The 12,746-nt window shown below is 42.5% G+C and overlaps 1 protein-coding gene across 1 annotated transcript in view; it reads left to right on the top strand.

The window, feature by feature from the left end:
• Positions 1-11,311, top strand: part of TOX3 (TOX high mobility group box family member 3) — a 127,380-nt gene extending 116,069 nt beyond the window's left edge. The window contains exons 4-7 of the mRNA XM_061593627.1: positions 2,028-2,297; positions 4,749-4,976; positions 6,923-7,003; positions 9,555-11,311. Coding sequence (XP_061449611.1) covers positions 2,028-2,297; positions 4,749-4,976; positions 6,923-7,003; positions 9,555-10,295 — 1,320 coding nt within the window. The 3' untranslated portion in view covers positions 10,296-11,311. The remainder of the gene's footprint in view (positions 1-2,027; positions 2,298-4,748; positions 4,977-6,922; positions 7,004-9,554) is intronic.
• The last annotated feature ends 1,435 nt before the right edge of the window (positions 11,312-12,746 follow it).

Genomic DNA, 12,746 nt, shown 5'->3' with positions numbered 1-12,746 from the left:
CCCAGTTGACATTGGACTCCAACTCCTATCAGCCTGAGCCAGCAGAGGTGATGGCTGGGAATGATGGGATTTGGAGGCCAGAAACACCTAGAGGCAGTGAAGGACCATTAGGCCAAATGGGGCACTGCCCTTCCAACCTCAGTCTGCCCTCTGCTACCTGCCCCACTTGCATTTCTTCTCACTTACAACCAGGCCAGGGGGTGGCACTGGCTGTCAGCTTCCTCCTCCTTAGTCACAGCTTTGCCCTTGTAGAACTCAACCAGGAGGAGGATGGGTTAACTTTAATTGTCGTTTAAAAGTTTTAATTACTTGTTTTTAACTGTTTGTTGATAATTTTGAGGTTTTATTACAATCAAGTGGTATATACATTTTGTTACATTTATAATAATAATAAATTGCTTTCCAACATTAGTCTCAACGTGATTTACAAAAAAAAAAATCCTACTAAAAATAGTTTTTAAAACAGTACAAAAAAAACCATTTAAAGAATCCAGAGCAAACACCAAAAGCAGAAACATTTTGGAAATCCTTGTTGAAACATTCAGCCAGTGCCTTGCCTTGCTCAAGGCTTCGCATGACCTGAGATCAGCACTTGCTTCAGAACAGTTGCTGTCTGTGTTCACATGGCATCTGCAAGCATGCAAAAAAATGACAGGAGGTGCAGCGATGCCGTCCACCTGCCTTGTAGGCTCCCTCTGCCTGGTTGCCTCTGGATTGGGCCCAGAGGAAAAGGGCAAGCAAGTGGGCAGCAGTGCTTTGGAAAGGAGGGGGGGACCCACAGAAAGGAGGCTCTACTGAGGGCACCTTGCCCAAGGGCCTTACAAAGTCTGGAGACAGAACTGAATATTGCCTTCAAGCTGTGCCTGTACTGCAGACCTCCCATAAGCATCTTGTTGGCCACTGTGAAAAAGATACTGAACAAGATGGACATTTGGTTTTGTTTGCTTATGTAAAGGCTATCAATGCCTACTAGCCATGATGGCTGTGCTCTGCCTCCATAGATGGAGATGGTATGCTTGTGAACACCAGTTGCTGAAACTAGAAGGCGAGAAGAGAGTTCTTGCACTCAGGTCCTGTTTGAGGGCTTCCCATGGGCATCTGGTTGGCCACTGTGAGAACAGGATGCTGGGCCACTAGCCTGATCCCAGAGCTTGGAAAAGTTACTTTTTTGAACTACAACTCCCATCATGCTGGCTGGGGCTGAAGGGAACTCTGGGCTACCTTCTCTTTGACCCAGAGAGCTCCACCGAAGTATCAGGATTTTTAACTTCAGGGACTGAAAATAGGATACTTGCTAGTAGTCATATGTAACATTTATTGCCACTTTTAGAGAAGGCTGTGATACTGTTTTTTTCCTCTCTGCTGGATCTGTCATACAGGGTAGTTGGTCTATGGTATTTATTATGATTCTCACTGCCAGTTCTGCAGAGCTAGACTCTTTGTGAGTCGGCCTCCGCATTGCTATTGTCGCCAGCCACCACTGCTCAGCTTCCACTTGTTTGCTTGCTAGCCAGAGAACTAATGAGCAAGCAGCCAGTGGCATTGATTCCTTTCTCACCCTTCCTGTTTCCTGGGCCAGAACAGAACAGCCATTGCAACCAAGCAGGTTGCAGTGATGAAGACGGAGAGCAGCTCCAGAGGGCTTGTGTCAGTGGAACCCCTACATGCCCAACCATGCTGACTTTTGACACTAGTCTTGATTGTTATTTATAATATATATTGCACCAATAGTGTGCATGGTGCTTTACAGAATACAATGGGACAGCTCCCTGCCCTGAGGAGCCTACAATCTAGAATTTGAGCCAAGAGATGATAAGATGATGGGGAGTGAACTGGGATGCAGGAGTAAACAGGAAAACAATATTCGGTGGTTTCAGTTGTGCATGCTTAGGTTTAGTTACAAGCTAAGTTGCAGTAGGGTGTAGGAACAAAAGTAGTTCCTTGTGCATCTAGTTGCAATATTAGCTGACTTGGTGATTCTAGTATTTTAACAGTATATCCCCCCCTTTGTTTTTTGTTTTTTTTAGGATCATAGTCACACAGATGTGCCTCAGTATCGCCAAGATCACTCTTTGATTATGAGATCCATTGTCCACATGACAGATGCTGCTCGGTCAGGAATTATATCTCCTAACCAGCTGACCACTATTAACCAATCCCAGCTAAGTGCTCAACTGGGGTTGAATCTGGGTGGTGCCAACTTGCCACACACTTCCCCATCCCCTCCTGCAAGCAAATCTGCAACCCCTTCTCCATCCAGTTCTATAAATGAGGAAGATGCAGAGGACTCAAACAGGGTAAGTTTTGACATGCACTAGAAGAAGATGCTTCCTGCATGCAATAGGACTGCAAAGGTCAGGTTTTGTTTCTTAAGAGGACCTTCTGTAAGGATGAGAGGAACATCTTTATCTAGTTCTGTGATATTTGATTACCATACAGATGCATTGCTGCTATTCAGCATCTTTTTTAAAAAAGGAAATGGCTAGTATAAGGGTTTTTTATGAGAACTTTCACTTTTGTAGATGCAGAAATTCTGACAGCCACACCTGCTTGCAAATTAATATATATATAAATTACTGTATATATACACAGTAATACCTCAGTTAACAAATCCTCCAGGAATGAAGGTCCTTTTAAGGAAGGGTTTTTTTAAAGGTGAAACTGATCGGCTTGGCTATCAATAAACTGATAACCCTGTGCCTTTGCTTTAAGGTGAAACTGACCAGTCTGTGTCTTTGCTTTACTATGGGATAAGCCTGTGCCTTTGCTTGGGTGAAACTGACAGGCCTGTGTTTGCTTCGCATTAAAGAGATCTCTTGCTTTCTCCCAGGGCTGGGGAGGGAAGGATCCAATTTGATTCAGAGGAGGAGAAGGGGGGAGGGGAGGGGGAGGGGGAGGGGGAGGGTGCCAGGTAGGTACCCTTTAAAGCCTCTGTTGAAGTTGCCCCCACCATCTATAAGCAGGTGTAGGAACCTATTCTATTCTTTCCATGTTATAAAAAGTGATCTTTACCTCTTTAGGAAAGTCTTGAGTGAACCCTCGAATTCATTTTCATCTGGGATTAAATAGGCATGCAAAGAAAAGACAGCCAACTGAGATTATCACTCTGAACAATGCCCATCTATTTTGAGGATGTGAACAAATCGCAGATGCCTGATGGCTGGAATATCTATATCTAACATAGCACACGTGCATTTATTTGTTTTTATACTTTACAGTTATTAGCCTTGAGCCTGGGGGATAGAGCAGGTTATGGAAAGCTAAATAAAGAGATTGGTTGTGCGGGTTATATATGCAGAATTCCTGATGAAGACCATGGGAGTTGAGCATGTGGAAGGCCTGAAATTAATCGCATGGATCCATCAGATGCCATTTCTACCAGAACTCTGCCTACAGGCTGTGGAGGGCAGCTGCAGAGGGATTCACTGAAGCTCAGTAGTGATTGAAGAATGACTCTGTTAATTGTTCTGTGACCCGGAAGAAAGGAACAAAGCCATAGTAAGCAGCCTTTAGAAAAAGGCTGAAAGAAGAGTGATGAATTGTTTCCTCCTCCTTTCACAATGAGTATCTTATTTCTGTAACTCATATGCCATTGACTTCCATATGGAACTATGGAAATCTTTAAAGCTGGATACCCTTGCTATAGGACAACACAGGTTGAAGACCTAATGAAGGAAATAGGTTCAGTGTGCAGGACTAATAGGTGGCTTATGAACAAATGTGAAGTTCGCTTGATAGGCCTTCACTGTTGAAGCAAACAAACACAAATAATTTTGTTGAAAATGGAGAGCAGTGCCCTATGTTTCTTCTTCGAGGCCATTCTAAATAAGTGGCTTGAGGACTGCAAGCTTGGGATGTGGTTTTGCACATTTAAATGGGAGTGGACTATGTTCTCTTTGTCAGAAATAAGCCTTACATAATGGCCTCAAATACTTTGTATAATAATGTGCATACACAAGCTTGTTTTATCTTGTACATTTCAAATTCTGTACAAGCTCTTTCACATAGTCACACATCTAACACAGATAATGTGATCCCTCTAAATCAGTGGTTCTCAACCTTTTTTGCTCCATTCCCCCCTTTCACCATTGTTCAGAATATAATTCCCCCCTTCCCAAGATAGTCTCTCATAGCGTGTTGACGTTTCGCGAGTGACGGTGGTGTTTCTCGTGAGAGAAAAATTTCTTAGTTTATATTATAACAGAATTTCTTGGAGCACTTTCTGGTCTTTAAATAATAATTTAATTTTGCAAATGAAAATAATGCTGCATGTTCAAGAATCAATTTTAATCTGTGACATTCAATAAACTTTATTGAATGTCGCAGATTAAATTAAAAACAAACTACAATTTTACAGATTGTACATAATCTACAGGACATCACACTTTGCTGAACAGTGGTCCCAATTCCCCCCCTGGAACCCTAAAATTCCCCCCTTGTTGAGAACCCATGCTCTAAAGGATGTCTTTAAAAATAAATCAAGTTTTTAATGAAAGTTTTTAGCCCTCATGACTGGAAATATATTCTGTGTCTTATGATTTCGTTATTGTTGTTGTTGTTGTTCAAAATGCCTTCTACTCAGTTTCTGACCACAGCATTTTTCTTCCTCTATGGTGTCTTCTCTTTGCTTCCAAAAAAAAGAGTATGCTGAGCATAAATAGCTGTGTGTATATACAGTTTATTTTTATAAGTTAATATCTCACAGTGGAAACAAGACACAAATTTTTGTTGTTGTTGCTCTTTATTAGACTGCAGGAGAAAAGAGAGCTGCCCCAGATTCTGGCAAGAAGCCCAAGACTCCGAAGAAGAAGAAAAAGAAAGACCCCAATGAACCACAGAAGCCCGTGTCGGCATATGCCCTGTTCTTCAGGGACACACAAGCTGCAATTAAAGGGCAGAACCCCAATGCTACATTTGGAGAGGTTTCAAAAATTGTAGCATCTATGTGGGATAGCCTAGGAGAAGAGCAAAAACAGGTAACCACGGGCCTTTGGGGAGTTTGGGGGAGAAAGGGGGTGATGCATGGAACGGTGCCAAAGATTGCAGTCCCTGCAATTAAACACCAGTGGGCTGATCCTTCTGATTTCATTAATTAGAAATGCAGCATGGACAGGAGCACAGCTACGCTGCCTTTCATTCCATCTGAGGATCTGGCTTCAAATCAGCCCCTCATTCTCAGATTGCAGTGATAGTAGAGCTGGAATACATTAATCAGCTATCAGTAGGGTTATGCTATTTTAATCAACTGATCAGTAGGGTTGTGATATTTTAATCAACTGATTAGTAGATATGGGGAAGAAATTTGATTCGGTTCATTTTTAAAGCCAAATCTATTAGATTTGCACTTTTCAAAATGATATGAGAACTAAAACACAGCAAGCCTTCAAAATTCGCACTTACCCAGATGTTGTAATGAGTTTTATCCAGCCAAACAGTGCATATATAGGGGGGACGTGTCTATTAAAAATCAATATATTAGTGAAAATACCATACAAATGCGTTATATTAGGAGAAATAGCTTGCGCAAATGTATACATTAGTCAAAACTGCATGCAAAAATGTATTTCTTAGGATAAATTTTCACTAAAACCCAGAATAATTCTCATGAAGAGTTTTTTAAAGAAAAAAGTTGCTGCAGAAATGTGGGGAACTGAGCGTAAGACTGGGAACATGAGAAACTGGGAGAACTGAAATTGACAGATCCTTCCATGTCTATTGATCAGTTAATTTAAAACACTTTCAATAGACCGAAATGGTTCTCAGTTGATTAGGCAGTAGACTACTGTACAACAAAATATTGCTTTGAATAGAAGTCCTTACTCAAAATGCAGTTGCCAGGCACCACCTTAAAAGAGGCATCCCCTGTTCTCACTCACTGAATGGCAGAGCAATCAGTAACAAGTATATTACCTCAGTGAGAAGGCCATAGCTCAGAGGTGGAGTGCAAGCCTGCAAGTGCATAAGATCCTAGGTCAGATCCTGGATATCTCTAGTTAGAGCTGTGAAAGACTCCTGTCTAAAAGCCTGTTGACCCACTGCCAGTCAGTGAGCTAGATGGACCAGTGGTCTAATGTGGTATAAAGGATCTTCTTACATTCTTAAATATATCTCGGGGTGAGGTGGGGGTAAACGAGGGAACATTTCACAAACAAATCTACTTCCTTGTAACTCATGTTTTGAGGAGCTAAAGGAGGAGGTGTCTACAACCCTCCCAGCAGTCACACTCCTCAACAGGACTCTGTCCCCCTACCCAAGGTTTTTTTTTTTAAGAAAAACAACCACCACCAGCCTCTTCCCAGTACCACATAGGCATCAGTATCAATCCCATTCTCTCTGGCAGTTGTGTTGCTGGTCCTACTGACTACTGCTTCAGCCTCATCCCTATCTCACAAATTTGATTTGCTTAATTTGTAAAGCACGTAACAAACAAAGCTCATTCAGAGCAAGGTCAGTTCCCTTACTCTTTATTGGTTTAATTGATCCCCTGCAACATCATCATAAAGTCAGATCTAATTGGCTAATATGTTTCAAGGAAGCAAATATATTTTTTAAAAAATAAATGGAACTGAAGAAGCACCTGATGGGTGATGCGAATGCAAACAGGAATGAAAGTGGTAAGTGTTACAGGGAGGAGGATGAGTTTAGAGGACGTTTCTTTTTTTTAAAAAAGTCAGCACCAACTCCCTCCTGTTTCATGCTGAAAATGTTCACAATAGCAGGTTAGTCTCAGCATTTTAAAAGAAAGGAGGGGTGGGAGTTGCATAACATTGGGAGTCTTTTTTTTTCCGGAGTCCAAGTTGGCATTGTCCCTTTTGACTTTCTTCTTTTTATGAAACCCTAACGTCCCGCTTCAGGCAAGAGCTACTTTATGGTGTGAAGTTTATACAGTGAAGGTGATGTTAATTGCAATGTCTTCTAATAGGTATATAAAAGGAAAACAGAAGCTGCCAAGAAAGAATACCTTAAGGCACTCGCTGCCTACAGAGCCAGTTTGGTTTCCAAGGTAAGCTTGATGCTGACTTCAGTTACACATGAAAGAGCAGTGCTTTCAGTGTGGGTTCTTGTCACCTTATTAAAAGTAAATCAGAGTTCTAAAAGCCCTGTCTTTGGGGAGGGACCACAGCTTAGTGGCAGAGCACTGGCTTTGCATGCAGAAGATCTGGGGCTTATTCCTTTTGCAGGATTTATTTGTATCTGCAGAAATCAGAACCTGGTGCAGGGAGACTCAGTGTGGGTAGTGGATTGTCTTGGGCCTTACTTGGGGAAATGTGAGCTTCAAATCCCTGATTGGCGAATCCTCCTTCAGATATTTGAGAAGTCTTCTACTCAACCAATTAATGTTTGCAGGGAAATGGGATTGTGGCAATACGGTCCTTCTTGCTGCCTTAAAAAAACATTCAGCCTTCTCCCTCCAAATGTCCTGAAAAGGCTCTTGCAGTAGCATCTCCACTTAAAAGGATCAGGCACCCTTACTCTCTGCATAACTAGGACAGCTAACAGAGCCTTGCTGCTCTATGGCACTCCCACCCCTGACAGTGGAAAGAAGAAAAGTTTCAGGGAAAAGGGTCTTAATTTAGTGGTAGAGCTCCTTCTTTGCATCCCAAAGGTTCCTGATTCAATCTCTAGTAGCTCCAGATAAAAAAAGATCAGGTAGCAGGTGATGAGAAAAGCTTTTACTATAGACACTGAAGAACTGCTGCTTGTCAGAGTAGATAGCCTGCTATAAGATCTTTGAAGGCAGCATGACTTTGACTACCAGTTGGTGGGGATTATAAGAGTGCAGTTGCACTCACATCCTGGTTGGGAGCTTCCCATAAGCATCTGTCACTGTAAGAACAGGGTGCTGGACTAGATGGGCCATTGGTCTGATCCAGCAGGACTCATCATTTTCCTAACTGTAAATGTGTCTGTCTGTGTATGTGGAGACGAGGCTGTTATAACTCCCAGGCAGTCACCATCCAGGCACTGACCAGACCCAGACTGCTTATTTTCAGCAAGGTGATGGCTTCCTGTGTTTTGAGACCATATCTTGGGACAGTGAAGAACTGTATGCCCAGGGGTACTCTATAAACTATAAACTACCATCCATTTGCAAAAAACAAAAAATAGGCTTTGCATAAAGCATTGTAGCATTATAGAAGGTGTTATGAGACAATGTAATATCAATGTACTGTGTATACTGCATTATTTATTGGATAAAGCTCTCATAAAAGCTCTTATAATAAACAGAGCAGTAAGAGACCATTGGGAATTTATTATTTTACAGGCATCATTTGTATCTGCAGGAATCAGAACCTGATGCAGGGAGACTCAGTGTGATGTAGTGGATTGTCTTAGTCTCTTCTTTGGGGAAATGTGGGTTTCAAATCCCTGATCAGCTATCCCCTGCTAGGGGCTCCTAAACTGTTGTCCATCAACCACCAGTGGCCTGCGAGTTTCATTGAGGTGGTCTGAAGTGTGTCTGTGAATTTGTGGTTGAAGATGGGAGCTGGCATATGCATTGCACTGAATGTTCATTTTGATTCCTAATTGTATTTTTATTGCTGCTTCTATCTGTTACAATGTATTTCAATTTCAATTCTATGGAATTACAATTACGAAAGCAGGCCCAACATTCATGAAGTGGTCCACCAAGACTCTCAGCGATTTTCAAGTGTTCTGTAAGGAAAAAAGTTTGGGAATCACTGAACTAAGCCTTGTTCAGATATTTCAGGCCTCTTCCACTCAACCAATTAATGCTTTCAGGGAAATGGAATTGTAGCCAAGAGGTTTCTCCTTGCTGCCTTAAAAACATTCAGCCCTCCTGAATGTCTTGAGAAGGCTCTTGTAATGGTTACAGGGATGGGGGTGGGGGCACATTAGAGGTTTATAAAATTATGCATGAAGGAGATAGAAACTTTTTTCTTCTGTCATAATAACAAATACTGGGGTCATCCAGTGAAAATGAAGGTTCATGGTATTATTTATTTATTTATTACATTTATGCCCCACCTTTCTTTTCATGATAGAAACTCAAGGTGGCTTACATATGGTTCCCAGACAGTCTCCCATCCAGGCACTGACCAGACCTGACCCTGTTTAGCTTCAGCAGGGTGCTGGCCTAAACTGCCTTCAGCCCAATTCTCAAATATATAGCGATGGCCGCCAACGTGGAGGGCTTTAAAAGGAGGTTATACAGATCCGTGGAGGATAAGGGTATCAGTAGCTGCTAGTCATGAAGGCTATGTATTACCTCTAGCATCAGAGACAATGTGCCCCTGAATCCTAGTTGCTGGGGACCATGACCGGGGAGAGTGCTGTTGCACTCGTGTTCTGCTTATTGGCTTCCCATCGGCATTTGGCTGGCCAGTGTAAGAACTTAACACTGGAGTAGAAGTGCTTTTAGTCTGACGCAGCACAACTCTTCTAATGTTCTTAAAATGGGGAAAACTTGATGAATGCTACTGCAAGTTCCTCAGATGAAAGAGAAATGAAAACGTGATTAATGTAAATATTAATAAAAATAAAAGAACCCCTTGTATCAACCATTATGACCCTCTCTTTCTTAAACACAGGCTGCCGCTGAGTCGGCTGAAGCCCAAACAATCCGTTCCGTCCAGCAGACACTGGCGTCTACAAATCTGTCGTCCTCCCTTCTCCTGAACACACCTCTTTCCCAACACGCAGCCGTGGCCACTTCGCCCCAGACTCTTCAGCAATCCCTCCCCAGGGCAATCGCCCCCAAGCCTTTAGCTATGAGGCTGCCCATGAATCAGATTGTTGCCTCGGTCACTGTTGCACCCAACCTGCCCACAAACATTTCCACCTCGCTGATAAACTCCATGGGGAGCAACATGGTGGGCGCGTCAGCGTCGGCGTCCTCCCAAGTCAGCCCTTCCTTGCAGAGCCAGCAGCACCAGCTGCAGCAGCTGCAACAGCTCCAGCAGCAGCAGATGCAGCAACAGCAGCTCCACCAGCAGCACATGCACCAACAGATCCAACAGCAAATGCAGCAGCAGCATTTCCAGCACCACATGCAGCAGCACCTGCAGCAGCAGCAGCACCTGCAGCAGCAGCTGAACCAGCAGCAAATGCAGCAGCAGCTCCAGCACATGCAGCTCCAGCAGATGCAGCAGCGGCAGCACATGCAGCAGCACCAGTCGCAGCCTTCCCCACAGCAACATTCCCCGGTGGCCTCGCAGATAACCTCTCCGATCCCCAGCATCGGAAGCCCGCCGCCAGCCACCCAACAGCACCAGTCCCAAATACAAACCCAGACACAGACTCAGCTATTATCACAGGCCAGCATTTTCTGAAAACGCATGTTGACAAGCTGCTTTGAATCAAGCAAAGGTGAACCGTATATGGCTGGAAACTGTACATTGCTGATGGTAGTTATGCAGGGATGCATAACAGTTAAAGTGAGTCTCTAAGCTGTCTATTAGATAGGCAATAAAGAACTACAATGTAGCTGTGTATACTCTTTTAGCTGACTATAAAAATATTTGTTTTTCTCTTTTTTTCCAACCTTTTTATTATTATTATTAAATGCTGTGCTCTTTTTTTTTAATTTATTTTGAGCTTTACCCACTATATGTGAATCAGTCTTGGATATGCCTGGGCATTAAGACAAAAAAAAAGGCCTTTTCACAGCTTCAGATAAAAATTGATTAGTTAATGCACTTCAAATCAGTTGGTTGGGATTTTTCTTCATTTGAACTCATGAAGACCTTACAGCACATTTGTAACTACCTGTAAAATGTTGATTGGATTTCATGCAATCACACTCGTGTGACATGAGTAGTTGACGGTGTTTTTCTCTGTCATATATATATATGTATAAAGATTAATGTAAAAATCATAGACTTTTGCCAAAGCTCCTTTTTTCTTTTTAAAATGTATTCTGAAAGAAAAAAATGCAAGCAAAAAGTTCTTAAATGTCAGAGCCCATCTTGTCATCACAGCTATAATTTCTCTAAACATTGCAATGCTTTGTTATAAAGTATATTACTACCCTTTTCATTACAGTTTTAAAAAATGTGAATATTCTATTCTGTGTTTGGGTGATAATTTTCAGATTTAATACACTGTATTTTTAAAAAAAGCAAATGCACTTAAATAAAACTGTTATTACAAAAAAAAAGTTAAGAAGGAGAAAATGTGAGTTTTTTAAAAAATATCTATGCTGTAATACCAGTAGACTATTTAAAAGGATTGCTACATCTGAATAATCAGTGTAAATATTTTCTTTAAAAAGTTGTAAGTTTTTCATATCATGTGTTGTAAAGTTTTCATAAATGAGGCTTTAATGTAAACACTGGTAACATGAATGATTTAACTGCAACATTGCTTACTGTGTTTTTATGCTGTTTTATACTTTTTATGAGTTATGATAGCGGCAATTAAGTTGTTTGTATTTTTCTTATCTATAAAACAAATGCTTTTATCTTGCTATAGAATAAACACATTTCAGTAAAAAAAAAAAGCAAAACAACCCAATCACCTACACAGGTGCTTTGCAAAGCTGTAATCAGCCAATCCTAAACACCTTGAACAAGATGCCTGCTTATCTATGCCACAACACCACCTCTTACCATGACATTTACTAGGGCTGTGTATGCCCCAATCCACAGCCCTATTCATCACTTCGGACCAGGCCCAATCCAACTAGCAATGAACTGGTCCAATTTGGGCCCTGAACCATATTGGGGGCCTTTCATAGCCATAAGTTTAATCGGGTTTTTAAACCCCATACAGTCGGGTGTGGGGGAGGACAGGGAAGAGTCTCTGCCTGTGTCATCTTATCTCCTTCAATTTTGGGTTTAAAGCCCTGATTAAACATTTGGTTGCCCAACTGCCCTTCCCTTTTGCCTGCCCTGGATCACACCAGCTCATCCCAACTTGCTTCGGGATCTGGGATTTGCAGCTGCTGCATGGCCCAGACTTTTACACTGGCATCCAGGGCTGGTCTCGCTATGGCAAGTTCAGCTTAAGCCAGGCAAGTTTAAGACAAGAACAAGCTTGATACCTTGTGAAAGCAAGGATCCTTTTCTGAGCTCAAAGGTACCACTGTTGCAGTGTAAGCTTTACTGCTGTCAACCTTGCGGTGGGGGGTGGGAGGAAACACTGCCTAAAGTTGTATGTGGCAGAAGCTGTTTATGCTATGCAAAACTGGCTTCTGATCTATGCAGTAGTGGGGTGGCAAAGCCAGGACAGCTTTGCACAGCTGGTTTCCAAATGGCATGCATCACTGCCACAGACCAAGAGGGGGAGGGACAAGATGCGGGCAGCACAGTGTGGTGGCGGTGCAGCAGCAGGAGTGCTGGATTGGCTCTGCCATCATGCCTGCACTGTGCTGTGCTTTCTGTACCGTGCCCCCTCTCCCTCTCAGTCCGTGGCAGTAATGCTTGCCAGATGCTCAACACTGCCCTGCCTTCACCATCCTGACATTTACCACTGCTGGTTTGTCAGCAAACCACTTTCCTAATTTGTTGTCCTTCCAATTTCCATCAGCCCCAGCCAGCGTGACCAATGGTCAGGGATGATGGGAGTTATAGACCAGCCATATCTTGAATGCAACAGGTTGGGGGAAAGGTTGTCTCTATTAAGCTGTTTTGCCACCTACAGCACATAAGAATGTCCCAACTCTGAACTGCTGCTTCATGGAAGGGCCTGAACAACCAGGAAAGTGAAGGGTCAATAACAATGAGAATATATTGGGAGTGAAGGAGCATGACTGAGTGAGCAGCCACCACAAATCATGAACT

This window comes from Rhineura floridana, chromosome 13, assembly GCF_030035675.1.
Source record: "Rhineura floridana isolate rRhiFlo1 chromosome 13, rRhiFlo1.hap2, whole genome shotgun sequence".
Lineage (NCBI taxonomy): Eukaryota > Metazoa > Chordata > Lepidosauria > Squamata > Rhineuridae > Rhineura > Rhineura floridana.
Note: the sequence above shows the minus strand (reverse complement) of the source record. Positions and strands in the feature narration are given on the sequence as shown.